The 22,794-nt window shown below is 44.1% G+C and overlaps 1 protein-coding gene across 4 annotated transcripts in view; it reads left to right on the plus strand.

The window, feature by feature from the left end:
• INTS8 (integrator complex subunit 8) overlaps nt 1-22,794 on the plus strand; it is a 106,844-nt gene that overhangs the window by 41,582 nt on the left and 42,468 nt on the right. For all 4 annotated transcript variants that reach the window (XM_056522451.1, XM_056522454.1, XM_056522453.1 and 1 more), the window contains exons 5-11: nt 1,591-1,662; nt 5,622-5,673; nt 6,972-7,154; nt 13,615-13,722; nt 13,851-14,003; nt 15,910-16,010; nt 21,204-21,345. In XM_056522451.1, coding sequence (XP_056378426.1) covers nt 1,591-1,662; nt 5,622-5,673; nt 6,972-7,154; nt 13,615-13,722; nt 13,851-14,003; nt 15,910-16,010; nt 21,204-21,345 — 811 coding nt within the window. The remainder of the gene's footprint in view (nt 1-1,590; nt 1,663-5,621; nt 5,674-6,971; nt 7,155-13,614; nt 13,723-13,850; nt 14,004-15,909; nt 16,011-21,203; nt 21,346-22,794) is intronic.

Here is a 22,794-nt window from a genome sequence, read left to right on the forward strand (position 1 = left end):
GCTTTAATAGCGCTAGGTTGCTACAAGGAGGTGCCCACAACAATCAATGAAAAAATCCAGGGTGCAATATAATTGATGGCCACAAGAGGGCGCCAATCACCACCAAATTGTCTGAGAGACCAGCGGTGTGTGTTTTTTTTTTTTTTTTAATTTATTTATAACTTTGACAGAGCGCAGCCCTCCGCACAGGGAGAGTGCGCTGAAAGGACACTGCCCCCGGAGCCGGCCTCATACAGTAAGGAGCACGGGGGGGGACGGGACGCCAGGGAGCTTGTAGAAAGATGCGTCCGCCCCCTCCGTCACCTGGCCGCACGATCTGCGGCTGTTAACAATAGCAGGGCTGGGGGACTGGTTAAAGGATGCGGCCGGTTCCTCCCTCATCAGGGAAGTGCCCGACCCTGAGGGACCGGAGCAGTAAGTGGGCTGGTGCCCGCACTGAGGAGGGGTGTCGGACGTGTGGGACCATAGACCCGCTGCCTGCAGCTGTAGGTCTTCGGTCAGCCTAATAAAGAATGTGTCCAGGACACAGCGCCTGGCGGCACAAAAAAGGTAGCAAGCTGGGAAGTGGATGGCCATGTGGGATCGGAGACCTGCTGCCCCAGAAGACAAACTGGGGCAGCAGGATAGAGGCCCCGGCCGATAGAGAGGAAAACGTGGCCAGGGCAGTGTGCCTGGCTGCCATACATGTTGGACCCGAAGAGGGAGGGGGGCAAGTTCACCAGACTGCCCCCTCCAGGAAGGCGCCTAAGGCCATGATGGCTCCGGCCCAGCACAGCCATGTGTAATGGCGGCTGAGGAGCTGGGCACAGCAGAGAAAGGAGACCCCCGTATAAGTAAAAGGGAAGGAGGGAGAGGGGGAAGGGGGGTGTTGTAGTACATACTCACCCACAGGTTCCGTCTTCTCATGCTCACCCTGAAGTCTTCAACCAGCTTATGGCCACGCTGCATTATACCAGGCTAAGATAGCCGGGCAAGCAGGGGCAGTGGGGGACCCAGACCCAGGGTACAACCTCCAGGTGCTGGCATTTGGCGAGAAGGGGTTAACAGTACATACTCTGTCTGTGCCTTCATCGCATATGGGGGAACAGGTAGCGCCATGCTCCTGAACCCCCACCTGAAAATAGGTTCTTTACTCCCTTTACTCTACCCTTACTAGAAAATAATAAAAAGGACCAGGTCTGGAGAACACCACACCGGTGTCTTGCCTTCTACTGACACTAAGCTAAAACTGATTACCTCAGTGCAGCATATACCCATCAGTAAGGTGTCCCCCAAGGAAGAGCGGACGAGAAAAGTCATCAGCCATCTACAAGATGGGGAATACCTAGCTGATTGGTAGTAATCCGACCACAGGGACCATCGCCAATCACAAGAACAGAGATCACCATTTCATTCATTCGAAACACTGCTGAACACTGAACTTTAATGTGAGCCATTAAAGGGGTTTTATTAAAGTATTATTACTATGATAAAGTTTGTCATATTGCAAGGCTACCACCTGTGCATTATGGCATTGGCCTGCAACCCATGATGTGTGTACTGGCAGCAGCATCTGTATGTGATGGAGGTATTATCTGTTCTCTCCTCCAGGGCCATCAGGACCATTGTGCAGAGCAGCTTTCCTGTGAAACCAGTTAAACAGGGTCCACTACAGCCCAATGTGTGAGTCCCACCTCCTCCTCTAACACATCTTATTATCCATTAAAAGGTTAAGGAAATTATTGCGTTTATTCTGAGACAATCTGGTGCTTGCAATCAAAACCACATGGGGTTCATAATGGCAAATCTGCAGATGCAGTTCCCTGGTATATTACATTGTGTACTTCTAAATTGCAGGTATACGGCGATAAAGCTTTTCCTATGATTAAAAGTGGCCATTCACTAAAGTTTCTTCCAAATCATACATGAATAACCAAAATCCACATAAAGCTAAAACATCCATTTATTCATATCATTAAGACTCCTATAATATAAAAAAAAAAAAATATATATATATATATAATCAAAAAATACTTAAAGGAAAACTGCAGCGGAATTACACTTATCCCCTATCCACAGGATAAGGGATAAGTGTTTGATCATGGGGGGTCCGACCGCTGGGACCCCCCTTGATCTCCCTAACGGGGCACCGCCATTAGCACCCATGGGTCCGAACGCTGGGGCCCCCGGCGATCTCCTCTAGGTGGATGGTGACGCCCCGTCTCCTCCCCGTCCCCATACAGTTCTATGGGGGATGCGGGGAGGCACGCCCCCTGCACGGGAGAGCCGCGGCCCCGTACAGGAGATCGCCGGGGGCCCCAGCGTTCGGACCCCCCGCGATCAAACATTTATCCCCTATCTTGAGGATAGGGGATAAGTGTTTGTACCGCTGCAGCTGTCCTTTAAATAGGTTTTTTTTGTTGTGGGGGGGGGGGTTAATTTTTCTTTTATTATGGGAGTCTTAAAGCGGAACTCCGGTAAAAACTTTTTTTTTTTTTTTTTTAATCAACTTGTGCCAGAAGGTTAAACAGATTTGTAAATTAGTAAACACAAAGAGGATGTGAAAAGTATAAGACGGCACTCACCGTGATTTTTCAGGCTTGCAAAAGCTTTTTATTGCATTAGCAAAAAGTGCATAGCGGTGCGGTGTGAAGGCAGGTAACCGGCCAGGACGCCGGGGAGCCATTGCAGCGTGATGGTTACAGCTGTGGCGTGCTTCCGCATTTGCTTAGACTGAGGAAGTGCAGAAGCACGCCACAGCTGTAACCATCACGCTGCAATGGCTCCCCGGCGTCCTGGCCGGTTACCTGCCTTCACACCGCACCGCTATGCACTTTTTGCTAATGCAATAAAAAGCTTTTGCAAGCCTGAAAAATCACGGTGAGTGCCGTCTTATACTTTTCACATCCTCTTTGTGTTTACTATTATTGTGTTTTTGGACTGAGCACCTAGTTGGATTGGCTTGTGTCAGTATCCACCTGTGTCCTCGTGGTTTACCGCAGTGATCACCATTGCAGTGCCGGACTCTTTTTATCTTGTACATTTAGATTTGTAAACTACTTCTATTAAAAAATCTTAATCCTTCCCGTACTTATTAGCTGCTGAATACTACAGCGGAAATCCTTTTCTTTTTGGAACACAGAGCTCTCTTCTGACATCACGAGCACAGTGCTCTCAGCTGACATCTCTGTCCATTTTAGGAACTGTACAGAGTAGGAGAAATTCCCCATAGAAAACATATGCTGCTCTGGACAGTTCCTAAAATGGACCGAGATGTCAGCAGAGAGCACTGTGTTTGTGATGTCAGCAGAGAGCTCTGTTTTCAAAAAAGAATTTCCTCTGTTCCAAAAAGAATTTCCTCTATTCAGCAGCTAATAAGTACTGGAAGGATTAAGATTTTTTTTATAGAAGTAATTTACAAATCTGTTTAACTTTCTGGCACCAGTTTATTTAAAAATGGATAGGGGATAAGATGTCAGATCGCCTGGGTCCCGCTGCTGGGGACCCCCGAGATCTCGGCTGCGGCACCCCGCTATCATTACTGCACAGAGGAGACTCGGTGGGCCGTTACGTCACGAGGGGGCAGAGCCGTGATGTAACGATGCTCCGGCCCCTGTATCGCTGGTCATTACGCACGGAGCGAGTCTGCTCTGTGCAGTAATGATAACTGGGTGCCGCAGCCGAGATCCCGGGGGTCCCCAGCAGCGGGACCCCGGCAATCTGACATCTTATCCCCAATCCTTTGGATAGGGGATAAGATGTCTAGGGGCAGAGTACCCCTTTAAGCTGGTCATATACATAAAACAGCTATTGGCTGAACAAATGCTTGGCCATCTCTTCCGATTTCCTCTAGTGTTGGCTTGCCTCCCAAAGAACAAAGGATCGGACAGATGAAATTCATCTGCCTAAATCTCCCTTTATCTCCCTCAACATTTGCCATTGGGGAAGAATTGGGAGGCACCATATACATTGGATAGTTGGTGGGATTGGCCAAAACCCATCCTGCTCAACACCGAGACTCCTTTTTTTTTCCTCCCTCTTATCAACAGTGCTCCATTCCACTGCCAAAATTAATTGAGAAAATGTGATCACCTTCCCCAGTATTAAGTGCTTAAAGGGGTACTCCGGTGAAAACCCTTTTTCTTTTAAATCAACTGACTCCGGAAAGTTAAACATATTTTTACATTACTTCTATTAAAAAATCTTAATCCTTCCTGTACTTATTAGCTGCTGAATACTACAGAGGAAATTCTTTTCTTTTTGGAATGCTCTCTGATGACATCACGAGCACAGTGCTCTCTGCTGACGTTATTATTATTATTATAAGTCTTTATTTATTGTTGTCCTTAGTGGGATTTGAACCCAAAGCCCCTGCACTGCAAGGCAGCAGTGCTAACCACTAAGCCACCATGCTGCCCTTAGCATACATTTGCTATGCACGGTTGCTAAAATGGACAGAGATGTTAGCAGAGAGCACTTTGCTCGTGATGTCATCAGTGTTCCCAAAAGAAAGGAAATTCCTCTGTAGCATTCAGCGGCTAATAAGTACTGGAAGGATTAAGATTTTTTAATAGAAGTAATTTACAAATATGTTTAACTTTCTGGCACCAGTTGATTTAAAAGAAAAAAGGTTTTCACCGGAGTACCCCTTTAAGCCAGTGTTTCCCAACCAGGGTACCTCCAGCTGTTGCAAAACGACAACTTGTAGCATTAAAAATAAGAATAAATATAATATATTAAAAAAAAAAAAAAAGTCAATTTGTAGTTACGGCCATTGGTCACACTGTACAAATATATAGACAGATATTGATATATAAATGTAAAAGATATGTGATAGACCAGTGTTTCCCAACCAGGGTGCTTCCAGCTGTTGCAAAACTACAACTCCCAGCATGTCCGGACAGCCAACGGCTGTCCGGACATGCTGGGAGCTGTAGTTTTGCAACAGCCAGAGGCACCCAGGTTGGAAAACACTGGCTTAGACCCTTATAATAGATAGAATTGCCCAGATCTAAATTAAAGGGGTATTCCAGGAAAAAAACTTTTTTATATATATGTCGACTGGCTCCAGAAAGTTAAACAGATTTGTAAATTACTTCTATTAAAAAATCTTAATCCTTTCAGTACTTATGAGCTTCTGAAGTTAAGGTTGTTCTTTTCTGTCTAAGTGCCCTCTGATGACACTTGTCTCGGGAACCGCCCAGTTTAGAAGAGGTTTGCTATGGGGATTTGCTTCTAAACTGGGCAGTTCCCGAGACACGTGTCATCAGAGAGCACTTAGACAGAAAAGAACAACCTAAACTTCAGAAGCTCATAAGTACTGAAAGGATTAAGATTTTTTAACAGAAGTAATTTACAAATCTGTTTAACTTTCTGGAGCCAGTTGAGATATATATATATTATTTTTTTATTTTTTTTTAAATATTATAAAAAAAAAAGTTTTTTCCTGGAAAACCCCTTTAAAATCCAGCCGTGCTTCTGGTTTCCTACATTCCTAAAATCTAAATGAAAAATATCTAGGACTTACTAAATAATTGGCCTTATCCTGTACAGAACAGATAAGGCAAGCAACTTTTTAACACCAGTGAGAACAGGGACTTATTTGCATTGACAGTTTCTAAGATAATTTTCTGTTTTGACAGAATGAATCAAATCCAACAAGAAAAGGAACTCACTGAAAATATACTGAAGGTGGTAAGTGCGTCGTGCTATCTGCAGGGTAGATTGTCATCATTGCGCACTCTACCTCAATCTCCAGAGAAGAATGTTGGTTTTTACGTATTACACCAGTAGGGGGCAGTGCAGTATTTTTACTGCTCACAGTCTGCAACAGTTGCGTCTAGTCTTGGTGTGTTAACGTAACTTAAAGGAGTATTCCGGGATTTTTGGTTCATTGAATGTAAGGGTGCGTTCACACGGCCGTCTGTCCCCCTTTTTTTTTTCCGTTTGGGTTCTGTTATTGCAGCTTGTAAATGGATTACAAACGGTTGTAAAATAATCCCAATGGAATTTTTTATAACCCTTTCACATCCGTTTGCACCCGTCTGACCATGTTTCCTTTTTTTTTTTTTTTGACGTGAGAACAGCTGCAGGCACCCTGGTTGGGAAATACTAGTGCAGAGAAACACCCCCAGTAATTCATTCATACATTTGTAACAGTGGACTGCAGGGAACAGAGACTCCAGAATAGTTATTTCTAGAGAGGAGCGAACTTACAGTAAATTTGATTCGTCACGAACTTCTCGGCTCGGCAGTTGATGACTTTTCCTGCATAAATTAGTTCAGCTTTCCGGTGCTCCGGTGGGCTGGAAAAGGTGGATACTGTCCTAGGAGACTCTTTCCTAGGATTGTATCCACCTTTTCCAGCCCACCGGAGCACCTGAAAGCTGAACTAATTTACGCAGGATAAGTCATCAACTGCCGAGCCGAGAAGTTCGTGACGAATCGAATTTACTGTAAGTTGGCTCATCTCTAGTTATTTCTTTTAGAATACATATATTTACAAAAAAAAAAATAGCCGCATCGTGAAATCTGATGGTTCCTCTTAGGGTATGTTCACACTGAGGATTTGGATAGGAATTTACTCAACTAATTCCACTCGCTTATTCCTCTCCAATTCAGTCAGCAGTGAAAAACCCAATAGAGTTTAACTGTATTTCCGCTCCTCAGTTCACACTGAGGAATTTCCGCAAGCGGAATTCCGACACTGAATTCCATTCCGCATGAAGAATGAACATGTTCTTTCTTCATGCGGAATCCGCTTCTTTGTCCCATTGAAATCGATGAATAAATTTTCTCAGCCTGACGCCGTTCCGTGCGGAAAAAAAAACTGAATTTTTAAGCGAGAATTCCTCAGTGTGAACATACCCTAAAACAGCCATGAATCATGATGTCACATGACTTTTAGATCTTTGGCTGCTACTAAGGCCTCTATTGGTGCTGGTTTAGGATATTTGCTTTTTTCTAACCTTCTGTAACCACCTTCTCTACAGCTGAAGGAACAGGCTGAGGACTCGATCGCCGTGCTGGAGGAAACCATTAAACTTAGGAAAGCCTTCTATGTTCATACTGTAAGGACCTTGGACCTGTTGGCAGCTGAACCTGGTGTTGTGAACGGTGAAACAGAGAATTCTACTGCTGGGTTAATGATCAGTTCTGAGGAAGTACAATGCCAGGTAAGGAAAACCTTGCATGTTGTTTCTGAATGTTGCTGCCGACTTCTACAGCCGCGTGGCCCGATTATTGCTTCATGTAAAAGGCCCAGCGTTCGGCCAACAAACAAGCAAATGCTTGGTCGTCAGCTGATCGGATCTTTTCAGTGGATGTCAGATTACTGTTTGTTGGCAGCACATCTTCCCATGTGAACTGGGCGCGTGCAGCCAGAAATACCGGAGGGGAACAGCCGCACAAATGATCCAACAACCATTCATGCAGCCATTCCCCCCCCCCCCCCCACAATAGCTCCATGTAAATTGTCCTTGCATTGAGCGCTGTTCAACATGGACAGTGGTCCCCCGACATACGATGGCCCCGACGTACGTTCGCTACAGCATACGATGTCCTCTAACGTTGAAGGCAGCATCAACATACGATGCTTCTGTGTGTCGGGGCCATTGCAAAAACGGCTATCTGGCAGCGCTGTCTGCTTTAGCTTCCGCCGGATAACCATTTAATGTGCCCCGCTCAATGATACTCCCATGTCCCCGCCACTCCAGCCCGTTCGCCATTGCCCTCTGTCGCCGTCATCACGTCGCCGCTCACGCCACCCAGTCGTAAAATAGGAGCGACAGAGAACGACGGCACAGGTCAGCAGCGACTTAGTGATACTGCAGCAGAAGGGCGGTGAACTGACGGGCCGGAGCGGCGGGGACATGTGAGTATCATTGCGCATCCATGTACGAAACCCTAAACATGCGATGGTTTCAACAAACGATGGTCCGCCTGGAACCAATTAACATCGTATGTTGAGGGACCACTGTATATACTTGGTCAGTACTTGTATCACCAATGGTCTCCCCATCTAAAATGACCCCCAGGCATATTCTTTGGATATCTGACAGTCGGTGTACAGCAGTTTTGGAATGTCATCCAGGCTATAAATTGTTGTAACTTTGTTCATAACTTTCTAAGAGGCAGCCAAGACACCCACCTTAGGTCTTTGTAATGTATATAATGCATTTGTACGTGTTCCTTGCTAAAAGGGATAATTCAGTCAAATGGTACCTGTTATTTTTTTAAATATATAATGTGTGTGTTTATAGATTAGCCTATTTAAATTTCCTTTTTAATATACTTCTTAATAAAATTTTGTAACTTTGTCTTAACCCCTTAAGGACGCAGGACGTAAATGTACGTCCTGGTGTGGTGGTACTTAACGCACCAGGACGTACATTTACGTCCTGTGCATAACCGCGGGCATCGGAGCGATGCCCGTGTCATGCGCGGCTGATCCCGGCTGCTGATCGCAGCCAGGGACCCGCCGGCAATGGCCGACGCCCGCGATCTCGCGGGCGTCCGCCATTAACCCCTCAGGTGCCGGGATCAATACAGATCCCGGCATCTGCGGCAGTGCACGATTTGAATGAATGATCGGATCGCCCGCAGCGTTGCAGCGGGGATCCGATCATTCATAACGCCGCACGGAGGTCCCCTCTCCTTCCTTCCTCCGTCCGGCTCCCGGCGTCTCCTGCTCTGGTCTGAGATCGAGCAGACCAGAGCAGAAGATCACCGATAATACTGATCTGTTCTATGTCCTATACATAGAACAGATCAGTATTAGCAATCATGGTATTGCTATGAATAGTCCCCTATGGGGACTATTCAAGTGTAAAAAAAAAAAAAAAAATGTAAAAAAAAGTGAAAAATCCCCTACCCCAATAAAAAAAGTAAAACGTCCGTTTTTTCCTATTTTACCCCCAAAAAGCGTAAAAATGTTTATAGACATATTTGGTATCACCGCGTGCGTAAATGTCTGAACTATTAAAATAAAATGTTAATGATCCCGTACGGTGAACGGCGTGAACGAAAAAAAAAAAAGTCCAAAATTCCTACTTTTTTAATACATTTTATTTAAAAAAAATTATAAAAAATGTATTAAGTTTTTTATATGCAAATGTGGTATCAAAAAAAAGTACAGATCATGGCGCAAAAAATGAGCCCCCATACCGCCGCTTATACGGAAAAATAAAAAAGTTAGAGGTCATCAAAATAAAGGGATTATAAACGTACTAATTTGGTTAAAAAGTTTGTGATTTTTTTTTTAAGCGCAACAATAATATAAAAGTATGTAATAATGGGTATCATTTTAATCGTATTGACCCTCAGAATAAAGAACACACGTCATTTTTACACACGTCATTTTTCTTTTTTTGGTTGCGCCATACATTTTATGATATAATGAGTTATGTCATTACAAAGGACAACTGGTCGCGCAAAAAACAAGCCCTCATACTAGTCTGTGGATGAAAATATAAAAGAGTTATGATTTTTAGAAAGCGAGGAGGAAAAAATGAAAACGTAAAAATTAAATTCGCTGAGTCCTTAAGGCCAAAATGGGCTGAGTCCTTAAGGGGTTAAATTAACAAAAGTCAGGAAATGCAGCGTATAGAGATGAATATTTCACCTCCTATTCCCGTTGAGCTGAGCTAAACTGTAGAGTCTCGATGTCTTCAGTGCATAGTGCTGAATATTTCTGCTCCCCTTGCAAGCTGCTGGGCAGAGCTTACTCATTGTAGAGTTCAGTGCAGAGAGCTGGGGGGGTGCAGCTTTAGCCAATCACGGCCGATCAGAACACTGAACTTCTCTTGGCTGTAGTATGTTCAGTAGAAGAATGTGGGGGGGGGGGGGTTCTCCCCAGCAGGGCTTCAGGTGATGTCACGTCTACTGGGGAATGCCCCATCTCAGTCTGTGAACTCACTGAGAGTAAGCAGAAGATAGAGAACAATATCAAGGTAGAAAACTGAAAGATAATAGAAATAAAGGCAAGTTGTGTTTTATCATGATGGGGATAGTGAACTGGGAGGATTTAAAAATGTATCCAGCACATGACTGGTACTCTTCCTTTTACACAAAGTATATAAATGCTTAAAAAACAAAACAAAAAAAACTGATTTGTGAAAACGTCACATTGGTGACTTTAAAGGGGTACTCTGACCCTAGACATCATAGGGGATAAGATGTCTGATGGCAAGGATCCAGCTGCTGGGACCCCCCACGATTTCCAGCACGGCACCCTGTAGACCGCATGCAATGAGTAAACTCCACTCCATGCCAGATTGCGAGCGAACTCAGCTATCATGCCCCCCCCCCCCCCCTCAATAGATATTTTTGGAGGGGGCGTGACAACCACGGCCACCCGCAGCTCAGCACAGCCAACGTTCTGAACCTAAATGATCATGGTGGGAAGGGGGGCCCCAGCGGCCAGACCCCTTTAATCAGACATCTTATTATCTATCCTTTGGATAGGGGGCGGAGTTTCTCATTTTAATTAAGCAGCTAAGACTCTCCTTTAACCTCTAGTTACACTGTGAACTTATTTACTGTAAAGCATTAATCCTAACTAAACCTGAAGTTTAACCCCTTAACTACATCTGACGTAAATGTACGTCATGATGCGGTGGGACTTCCCGCACAAGGATGTACATTTATGTCATGAACATGACTGCGAGCACCGGACCTGTACTCGCATCATGCTTGGCAGGTCCCGGCTGCTATCAGCAGCCAGGGACCCGCCGGTAATGGTGGACATCAACGATCGCGCTGATATCTGCAATTAACCCCTCAGATGCTGTGATCAGTACAAATCATGGCATCTGTGGCAGTGTGGTGGGTAAAATGGATGATCGGATCGCCCTCGGTGCTGCAGAGGGGGTCCGATCATTCATAATGGCGGCCGGAGGTCCTCTCACCTGCCTCCGGCCATCTCCTGGGGTCTTCTGCTCTGGTCTGAGATCAAGCAGACCAGAAGATCGCCGATAACACTGATCAGTGCTATGTCCTATGCATAGCACTGAACAGTATTAGCAATGAAGTGATTGCTATAAATAGTCCCCTATGGGGACAAAAAGTGTAAAAGAAGTTAAAAAAAAAAATGTAAGAAAAAAAAAAAGTGAGAAATCCCCTCCTCCAATAAAAATGTAAATCGTCCCCTGTTCCCATTTCCCCTCAAAAAGCGTGAAATATATATATTCTTTTAAATAAACCTTTTTGGTATCGCCGTTTGTGTGTAAATGTCCGAACTATCAAAACATAATGTTAATTATCGCGTATGGTAAATGTAAAAACAAAAAACTAAATTGATGCTTTTTTGTCACATTTTATTTCAAAAATATTTAATAAAAAATTATTTGAAAAGTCAAATATGAACAAAAGTGGTACCAATATAAACACTACAGATCACGGTGTAAAAAATTAGCCCTCATACTGCCCCGTATACGGAAAAATTAGAGAGTTATAGGTGGTCAAAATAGGGCCATTTCAATCATACTAATTTTGTTAAAATAGTTTGAGATTTTTTTAAAGGGGTACCATAATAGAAAAGCATATAACATGGGTATCATTTTAATCGTATTGACCCACAGAATATAGAAAACATGTCTTGTTTACGGTAGTGTACAGCGTGAAAACAAAAAATGTCCCCATATAAAGAATATTATTTTGCTTGTGCCATACATTTTATGGTAATTTTTACTTTGTTATGACATCATTTATTTTATCACACAAAAAACAAGCTCTCATATGGGTCTGTGGAGGAAAGTATAAGAGTTATGATTTATAGAAGGCGAGGAGGAAAAAACTAAAATGCAAAAATAAAATTGGCCTGGCCCTTAAAGGGGTACTCCAGCACTAAGACATCTTATCCCCTATCCAAAGGATAGGGGATAAGATGCCTGATCGCGGGGGTCCCACCGCTGGGGACCCCCGTGATCTCTCACGCAGCACCACTTTACCATCAGCCCCCGGGGCATGTTTGCTCTGGGTCTGATGACTGGTGATCACGGGGCCGGAGTATTGTGACATCACGCTCCGCCCCCACAATGCAAGCCTATGGGAAGGGGGCGTGACAGCTGTCATGCCCCCTCCCATAGGCTTGAATGGAGGGGGCGGAGCGTGGCATCACATGGCGGCGGCGCCGTGACGTCACAATACTCCGGCCCCGTGATCGCCAGTCATCAGACACGGAGCAAACATGCTACGGGGGCTGATTGTAACAGGGTGCTGCATGAAAGATCACGGGGGTCCCCAGCGGCGGGACCCCTGCGATCAGGCATCTTATCCCCTATCGTTTGGATTGGGTATTAGATGTCTTAGCGCCGGAGTACCCCTTTAAGGAAAAAATGGGCTTGGTCCTTAAGGGGTTTAATATCAGCCCCCGGAGCGTGTTCGCTCCTGGTCTGATGACTGGCGATCACGAGCGCAAAGGAAATGTGGTCTTATGAAAAGATTTCACAGTATAGCTGGCTGTCCGGGCATGCTGGAAGTTGTAGTTTTGCAAAAGCTGGAGGCAGACTGGTTGGGAAAACTGGTATTGATAATAGATAAAACACAGATCTTTTGTCGGGTCTTCTTTTTTTTTTTTTTTTTTTTTTTAAATCAGATAATTTTTATTGAAATTTTTAAACAAAACAAAAAAAATACAACAAGCATGCAAACAACCTGCAGCCATACCACCCCTCCCCCGACCCCATCTACACCCCTCTCCCAAACATACAGTCCGTCTCAATCGTCGGGATCCTTCTAGTAATGTAATCATGTAGTGTTGAAGAGAACTCTATGTGATGCAATGTCAGACAACCCTGCAAGGGGGGGGGGGGGGGGGGTTAGGCCCCATTTGACAAGCCCAGGAAAGGATAATGGCAGAAATATAAATATACACACACAGACACTTTCTGGACTGTCAGACAGAACTGCACGAGTTACATACCTATGTACTAAGCACAGGACATATAAAACAAGCAAGAGGGGGGCCGGCTCTACTGAACTTCTGATTCTGATTCAGACTTGAAGAAAAGGAGTAAGTCCGGCATACGAAAATCCAACTTTATCAGGTGATAAAAGCAGGTACAAACACGAGTAGGAACATCAGTAGGACATCCGGACGCGTTTCGGGTGGATGCACCACCCTTTATCACAGAGGGACAAATTAAGCACAGGACAATGCAGCCGATGACTGGCATCAGTGGTCATGTGCACATGGCTGCAGAAGAGGATGTGTTGGCATGTACCCCAGGTTGAGAACCTAGGTAATAAGGGAGGGGTGTAGAAAAAGAAAGGAGTAGTTTGGGAGGTGGGTAAAGGAACACTGTTTACATGATAGCATGTTCCTTTAATTAAGGGTGTCCAAACTTTTTTCAAAGAGTGCCAGATTTGATGAAGTGAACATGTGCGAGTGCCGACCATTTTGCCTGACAGTCTTTGAACTATTAAAGTTAAATGCAAATTAACTATTTTATGCAGAGTCCTGAGCGGCGCTTTAAGAACTCACTGGGGTGGGGGCGGGGGGACATTGGCGTAAGATCTATATTTGGCCAACTTATCTGTGGGGCTTTAGAAGTCCGGAACGCGGGCCAGACTTTGGGCATGCCTGCTCTAATCTAAATCTGTCTTAATGTCCATCTTGTTCCCTCCATTCTGCAGATTTGTTATGACCTTGGAGCTTTTTACTTCCAACAAGGACCTACAAACCTTCTGAATTATGAAAAGGCTAGAGACCACTTCTTTAACATCAAGCAGCTGGTTATTAAGGTAGTTATATTTTTTTTGTTCTATACAATGCAATCCACTTCGCCCATAATGCCATTTAGTCACTTCATAGAAGCTCATGAACGCATGCCATGTCTCACCCGAAATCCATCTCTCCTCTTATTTCTCAGATCGGCGCTGTTTCTGCCCATTGCTCTATTGATGAGAAGAGACTGGCTGGGTATTACCAAGCTTGCAGCGTTCTTGTCCCTTCAAATATGGCTGCCGTGCAGTCCTCAACATATGGCCAAATCCATAAATTCATGAGGTCTGGAAACTATCAGGTATGAGAGTATGCATATATGTGTGTGTGTGTAATATATGTATATGTGTGTGCATATATAGGGTGTATGTGTATATATATATATATATGTATATGTATATATATATATATATATATATATATATATATATGAAGAATAGCAAAAATATAGCAGCACTCGACTGGTAAAAAAGATAAAGTGCAGGATGCAAGCCACTGGTAAGAACCAAGTCCCTCGATTCATTAAAGGGGTAGTCCAGTGGTGAAAAACGTATCCCCTATCCTAAGGATAGGGGATAGGTTTGAGATCGCAGGGGGTCCGACCGCTGGGGCCCCCTGCGATCTCTCTGTACGGAGGCCAGGCTCTCCGGCCAGATAGCGGGTGTCGACCTCCGCACAAAGCGGCGGCCGACGCGCCCCCTCATTACATCTCTATGGCAGAGCCGGAGATTGCCGAAGGCAGCGCTTCGGCTCTGCCATAGAGTTGTATTGTGGGGGCGTGTCGGCCACCGCCTTGTGCGGAGGTCGACACGCCCCCTTCCCGCGGGCTGTCAGGGCTCCGTACAGGAGATCGCAGGGGGCCCCAGCGGTCAGACCCCCCGCGATCTCAAACTTATCCCCTATCCTTAGGATAGGGGATAAGTTGTTCACCACTGGGTCACCACTGGACTACTCCTTTAAAGTCCATAAAAATATAATTCAGTGCAGCACTCCATGGTATGAAAACAAGTTAAATTTATTCCATCAAAAAAGTGAAAACAGCAGCAACGTTTCAATCCTCTCCAGGATCAGCTTGAGAAAGATCCTGGAGATGATTGAAACGTTGCTGCTGTTTTCACTTTTTTTTGATGGAATAAATTTCACTTGTTTTCATACCATGACATGCTGCACTGAATTAAATATATATATCATTTATATATGTAATATACATTTTTATTATGCTTGAAAAAGGCTGCATGGGCAGCTGAAACGTTGCTTTTTTTACACGTTTGGTTTGGAATAAAAGCAACTTTTTTCACCACAAGTGTGCTGCAGCAACTCTACTTTTTTGGGATGTATATATAAAATTATATATCTATATTTTATATGTTTTATTAATTTTCTGTACATGGTTTTGAGAGAACAGACATCTTGTCTGAGCAGTTGCTTTTAACAGCATTTAGATACTTACTTTACATTAAAGAGGTACACCACTGCTTAGCGTTTGGAGCCGACAGCTCGTGATGTCATAGCCCCGCCCCCTCATGATGTCAAGCCCCGCCCCCTCAATGCAAGTCTATGGGAGGGGGCTTGACGGCCGTCACGCCCCCTCCCATAGACTTGCATTGAGGGGGTGGGGCATTACATCATGAGAAGGGGAGGCTATGTCATCACGAGCTGCCGGCTCCAGCGTTCGGAACAGTTTGTTCCAAACTCTAAGCAGTGGTGTACCCCTTTTAATAACATGAATATAGGACCTACACCCTGGAACTGACCTCTATGTGAGGGTTTTCTGGGTGTGTTCTGGGAACTATGCAGAGATGATTGGTGGGTGAGCTGTGAATGTAATCTATTGTAAATGGTGGATCCTATTCTTATCTATATATTCCCGGAGGAGACTTTCTATTTTGACATACCAGCAGCAGCTCTCTCCTCTGGTGTGCTCAAGGCAAAAATTGAAACCCAAATATTGTATTGATGAGGTTTTTTTTGGGGGGGGGGTTTGTTTTTATTTTTTTTGCCCTCTTCTGCTATATGTAGTACCTGTTGTGCAAATCCCTTTGCTTAATGAGCCCTATTGCTCTACGGTCTGTGAATCATGAAATGCTACTTCAGCCGCTGCAGTGATTGTGCTATACAGAGGTTATCTCCTGTGTTGTATATAGTACTGGACGTATTATACCACAGCATGATTGATGTGTAATATATGTATTTTTTCCTTTTTTCAGGGTGTACTGAATATCTTCTATGAAGATAATTTCAATGGTAATTTACCTGAACAATTCAGACAGTCTGTGCTGAGAGAGCTCTTCCAGAAAGTGCAGCAAGGGTAGGTGCATATGATTCCTATGGAATGTATTAATATCCTCTGTTCACAGAGGAGGCTGACAATCTGGTTTTCAGTCTCTGGCTTTAGTTTGTGTCTAATTCATATACGGTATATATACACAATATTGGTCCTTATTTACTGAAAGGGTTGGGTTTTTATTAGCGTGAAATGTTGTTTCAGACTTGCAGGATTCCATTCTATTTACTACGGGGATTCACAGGTCGGGAAAGTTCTGACCAGTTTTATTTTGGTGGGAGTTTGTGTGAATTTAACCCCTTAATGACCAAGGGCGTACCTGTATGGACAGGGATTCCTGCTGAAATCATTCAGCAGGCACCCCTTGCAAACCCCCCCCCCCCCCCCCCCCCCATTTAGATTGGTCATTTGTGGCGATTCCGAGTCAAACGGATCACCTGTGACCCGGGAAAGAAAGGGTGAAAGGTGCCATATGAGACAGCACCTATCATCCTTTATCTGCAGGAGTGAGGTGGCACTAGGACTCCTGCTGTGGGGGTGTCCCTAACGGCACCTGCTCCGCCATATTCCGGAGGGTGAGAGCGGGTGCCGGGAATCTTTACCAGGCGTGGGGGCCCCCCAATCTCCAGGATTTTGGCCCCAAGGAGCAAGGCGGACAGAGCGCAGCAGCAGGAGGTAAGGCTGGCCTCCTGCTGTTGCTTAGCAACAACTGCCAGCATACACAAAAGGGCATGCTGGGAGTTGTTGTTATGCAACAGTAGAAGACTCAACTATAACTCCCAGCATGCCCTTTGATAGTTTGTGCATGCTGGGGTTGTAGTTATGCAACAGCTGGAGGCACATTTTTTTCTATTAAAAGGGCATGCTGAGAGTTGTAGTAGTGTGCCTCTAGCTGTTGCATAACTACAGCTCCCAGCATGCCCTTCGACTGTCAATGCATGCTGAGAGTTGTAGTTTTGCAACAGCTGGAGACACATTGGGTTAAGTAACAAACTGTGTTTGACAACCAGTGTTTCGCAACCATTGTGCCTCCAGCAGTTTCAAAAATACAACTCCCAGTATGTACGGTCTATCAGTGCATGCTGGAAGTTGTAGTTTGCAACAGCTGGAGGCACATTGGTTGCAAAACACTGAGTTAGATAACAAACTCTATGTTTTGCAACCAGTGTGCCTCCAGCTGTTGCATAACTAAAACTCCCAGCATGCACGGGCAGCCAAAGGGTACATTCACACGGGCAGGGGTTTTCAGTAAGTTTCTCACTGTAAGTTTGAGATGCAGCAAATTTTCCGCTGCAGCTCAAAGCCCAGCGGGAAACTCGCTGTAAATCCCTGTCCATGTAAATGTACCCTAAAAACACTACACTACACAAAATAAAGGGTAAAACACTACATATACACATCCCCCCCCCCCCCCCCCCCCAAATAAATATGAAAAAACATCTGGTAGGGCACTGTTTCCAAAACAGCCTCCAGCTGTTGCAAAACAACAACTCCCAGTATTGCCGGACAGCCGTTGACTGTCCAGGCATGCTGGGAGTTTTGCAACAGCTGGAGGCACCCTGTTTGGGAAACACTGCCATGGGGTAATTTTGGCGGCGGAGGAAAGTGTAATCCTTGCATCCGGGTCTGTCCCTATGCAAATCCCTATTCTAGGCCTCAAATGCCCATGGCGCTCTCTCACTTTGTAGCCCTGTCGTATTTCAAGTCAACAGTTTAGGGTCACATATTGGGTATTTCCGTACTCGGGAGAAATTGCACTACAAATTTTGGGGGGCTTTTTCTCCTTTTACCCCTTAAGAAAAGTTAACGTTTTGGTCTATTCCAGCATAAATTTTCGTGTTGCCCCATACTTTTCATTTTCACAAGATGTAAAAGGAAAAAAAGACCCCAAAATTTGTAACACAATTTCTCCTGAGTACTGGAATACCCCATATGTGGGCGTAAAATGCTCTGCGGGCGCACAACAAGGCTCAGGAGTGAGAGCGCACAATGTATATTTGATGCCTAAATTGGTGATTTGCACAGGGGTGGCTGATTTTACAGCGGTTCTGACATAAACACAAAACAATACCCACATGTGACCCCATTTTGGAAACTACACCCCTCACAGAACATAACAAGGGGTATAGTGAGCCTGAACACCCCACAGGTGTTTGACGAATTTTTGTTAAAGTTGAATGTGAAAATGAAGAAAAAAAATTTCACAAAAATGCTGGTGTTACCCTACATTTTTCATTTTCACAAGGGAAAATAGGAAAAAAGCCCCCCAAAATTTGTAACCCCACCTCTTCTGGGTAAGCACATTCCCCATATGTGGATGTAAAGTGCTCTGCGGGTGCACTACAGGGCTCAGAAGAGAAGGAGCACCATTGGGCTTTTGGAGAGAGAATGGGTCCGGAATTGAAGGCCACGTGTGTTTACACAGCCCCCATGGTGCCAGAACAATGGACCCCCCGCATGTGACCCCATTTTGGAAATTACACCCCTCACGGAAATGTAATAAGGGGTACAGTGAGCATTTACACCTCACAGGTGTCTTGATAGATTTTTGGAACAGTGGTCTGTGAAAATGGAAAATTTTATTTTTCATTTGCACAGCCCACTGTTACAAAGATCTGTCAAACGCCAGTGGGGTGTAAATACTCACTGCACCCCTTATTAAATTCTGTGAGGGGTGTAGTTTCCAAAATGGGGTCACATGGGGGGGGGGGGGGGTCGACTGTTCTGGCACCACGGGGGGCTTTGTAAACGCACATGGCCCCCGACTTCCATTCCAAACAAATTCACTCTCTAAAAGCTCAATGGCGCTCCTCCTCTTCTGAGCATTGTAGTTCGCCCCCAGAGCACTTTACATCCACATATGGGGTATCTCCATACTCAGAAGAAATGGGATTACTTTTGGGAGGCTTTTTCTCCTATTACCCCTTTTGAAAATGAAAAATTTGGGCTAACACCAGCATTTTAGTGAAAAAAATCTAATTTTTTTATTTTCACGTCCAACTATAGCGGAAATTTATCAAACACCTGTGGGGTGCTAAGGCTCACTATACCCCTTGTTACGTTCCTTGAAGGGTGTTGTTTCCCAAATAGTGTGCCATGTGGGGCTTTTTTTTGTTTTGTTCTTGTTTGCTGTTCTGGCACCACAGGGGCTTCCTAAACGCGACATGCCCCCCAAAAACCATTTCAGCTCATTTTCTTACACATTTTGGCAGGATTTCTCTCCTTTCACCCCTTGTAAAAATCTACTCAGAACAATACAGGACTGGTGCGGAGGAGAAGATTGTGAGAAGCGGCCAGATGCTGTGCATTTGTGGTAGAATGGAGCGGTCTGACCGCTCTAGATCACCCTGATGATACACATTTATTATGTAGATCTCCAGAAGAAGTAGTCTTCTATATATTTCTCTGACAAACAATAGGAGCTGCTTGTTATATCAGCAACCTGAACCCACTCTTCCCTCCTAACCAGGCACTCTCATTAAACATTTTTTGCTATTGCTCTCCTTATGGTAAATAATCTTTCTAATGTACTTTGTTTAAAAAAATTTAAGTTTTTTTTTAGGTTTTATTTGTGTTTAAAAAAAGCTGCCTCTAGGTGTCTCCCTACTTGTCCAGAGCACATTTCCCCTCATCTCTTGCACAGACTTTGGACTCCTGCTGGCCTGGCAGAAGTCCGAAAGCAGTAAATGCTATGGGGGGGGGGGGGTTAGCCGTAGCCAATCATAGCTCATCTCACACTGAACTGCTCTGGGCAGTGTGTAGCAGAGTGAGGGAAGAAGTCCTCCCCTATGTGGCTTCAGATGATGTCACGCCTGCTGGGGAACACCCCTTCCCAATCTGAGCAGAAAATACAGAGCAATAAGAAAACTAACAAATAATAAAAAAAATAAAGGCAGGGGGTGGTTTATCCTGATGGGGGCAGTGAACTGGGAGGATTATAAAATTTTACAAGATCATAAAAGGTTCTCTTTAAACTAAAAAAATATTTTTTTTTTTTTTTAATTACAAAACCCTGCTTACCTTATGATTCTACAGTGAACCACATTAATGGGGTTTCCTATAACCCTTATCCCCAGTCTACTCGATAAGTGGTGATTTAACCGCTGGGACCCCCACTGATTATAAGAATGGAGGTCCCGTGAGCCCCTGTTTGGTTGTTTGTGCACAGCTGCCCTGTCTAGACTGTATGGGACTGCTGAAGAGAGCCAATCACAGTACCCTGAACAAAAGAGAGACAGGAGGGGCTCAACCTAGTACAAGCGGGGTGCTCCCCAGTGAAGAAAACACAGGATACCAGAACCAGATAAATGGTAGCACACCCAATATAGTCAAATAGAAATGTTATTAATACAAAATACATCATAGACATGCGATTGCACACAAAAAAAGGGGGTTAAAAGCATTAAAATCCCTGGCTAACTAGAGGCAGCACACAACTAGGGGAGAGGCCATGAACCCCCTCTCCTAACTAGACACCCGCCCTCAATAGCACCATCAGCGACCTGTGTGTTGGCTCTGTGGATCACATGCAGATAGCAATAATAAATATCAATGTACAATGCATTGCATTAAATCCATATAAGTAACCATACAATGACTAACTGCAGCTGTATAATCTACTAAATGACCACACAGAACCAAACATCACAGGCCAGGTAGAAGATGGGGGGCTCCTTCACCCCCCATCTTCTACCTGGCCTGTGATGTTTGGTTCTGTGTGGTCATTTAGTACATTATACAGCTGCAGTTAGTCATTGTATGGTTACTTATATGGATTTAATGCAATGCATTGTACATTGATATTTATTATTGCTATCTGCATGTGATCCACAGAGCCAACACACAGGTCGCTGATGGTGCTATTGAGGGCGGGTGTCTAGTTAGGAGAGGGGGTTCATGGTCCCTCCCCTAGATGTGTGCTGCCTCTAGTTAGCCAGGGATTTTAATGCTTTTAACCCCCTTTTTTTTGTGCTGAGCTAATAAGTACTGGAAGGATTAAGATTTTTTAATAGAAGTCATTTACAAATCTGTTTAACTTTCTGGCACCAGTTGATTTAAAAAAATAAGAATAATAATTTCCAGTGGAGTACCCCTTTTTAAAATTTGACATTGTTTCAAGATTTAGTGATAGTTGACCTCTGACACTACAATTGTGGTATACTTTGGCAAATTAGCAAAGCTGTAATGACTTCTTGTTCTCTTTTAATTTCTCCACAGCAACGATAGTCTGACTGAAGTCTGCTATAAAGTCTGCGCTTGTAACACCGTCCATGACATTCTCCGGGGTCGGAGCGTCACTGTCCAGTTTCACCAGCTCTTCAGGAAGCCAAGCAAAGAAAAAATAGATTATCTTCTTGAGGTACAATGGTGCTTGTGTCTAGTGTAATATTTCCCGACCGGTGCGCCTCCAGCTGTTGCAAAACTACAACTCCCAGCATGCCCGGACAGCCGTTGGCTGTCCGGGCATGCTGGGAGTTGTAGTTTTGCAACAGCTGGAGGCGCACCGGTTGGGAAACACTGGTCTAGTGAACTGTCACACTGGTCCTAACTGGGCTGTATAAATTACTAATAGTGGGAGGGGTTTCTTCATCCGAAAAATGATAAAAGAATTACATCACAGATGAGGGAACAGCTTGGTTTAGTTTTATTTTATTTTTTTTCATTTTTCAGGCATAAAAAGCAAAACAAAAAGTTGTCTGTTCTTGCCTAATGCTATCGCAGCAGGTGTCATTGAAGGGTCTTGAATTCCTGTTCGGGAGGCTGCTTACCGATGGGAAGACCCTACATTGCAGCCCAAACTTGACTCCTTTCAGTGAATTTAGATGAAAACGCTTTCGCTGTCTTTTTCTAGCATCTTGGGCATCGTAAATGTAAAGGAATCTGTCCCACTAATAGATTCCCTTAAAGTTATCGCAAATGGCACATTTGCCGCACCGTAGTAGCTGGGAGCACAGGCTGTAGTTTGTAGCTTAAGTGTCAGACTAAAAATAAGAACAAAACGTAATGCAAACCACTTCCCGCCCGCTTAAAGGGGTATTCCAGGAAAAATCTTTTTTTATATATATATATATATATATATATATATATATATAATCAACTGGCTCCAGAAAGTTAAACAGATTTGTAAATGACTTCTATTAAAAATGCTTAATCCTTTCAGTACTTATGAGCTTCTGAAGTTAAGGTTGTTATTTTCTGTCTAAATCCTCTCTGATGACACCTGTCTCTGGAAACGCCCAGTTTAGAAGAGGTTTGCTATGGGGATTTGCTTCTAAACTGGGCGTTTCCCGAGACAGGTGTCATCAGAGAGGATTTAGACAGAAAAGAACAACCTTAACTTCAGAAGCTCATAAGTACTGAAAGGATTAAGATGTTTCAATAGAAATAATTTACAAATCTGTTTAACTTTCTGGAGCCAGTTAATATATAAAAAAAAGTTTTTTCCTGGAATACTCCTTTTAAGCTTAAAGGGGTACTCCAGTGGAAAACTGTTGTTTGATTTATTTATTTTATTTTTTTATAAACTGGTGCCAGAAAGTTAAACAGATTTGTAAATTACTTGTATTTAAAAAATCTCATTCCTTCCGGTACTTATCAGCTGATATATGCTCCACAGGAAGTTCTTTTCCTTTTTGAATATCCTTTATGTATGATCACAGATCTCTCTGCTGACACCTCTGTCCATTTTAGGAACTGTCCAGAGTAGGAGCAAATCCCCTTAGCAAACCTCTCCTGCTCTGGACAGTTCCTAAAATGGAAAGAGGTGTCAGCAGAGAGCACTGTGGTCAAACAGAAAGGAAATTCAGAA

This window comes from Hyla sarda, chromosome 5 (assembly GCF_029499605.1).
Source record: "Hyla sarda isolate aHylSar1 chromosome 5, aHylSar1.hap1, whole genome shotgun sequence".
Classification (NCBI taxonomy): Eukaryota; Metazoa; Chordata; class Amphibia; order Anura; family Hylidae; genus Hyla; species Hyla sarda.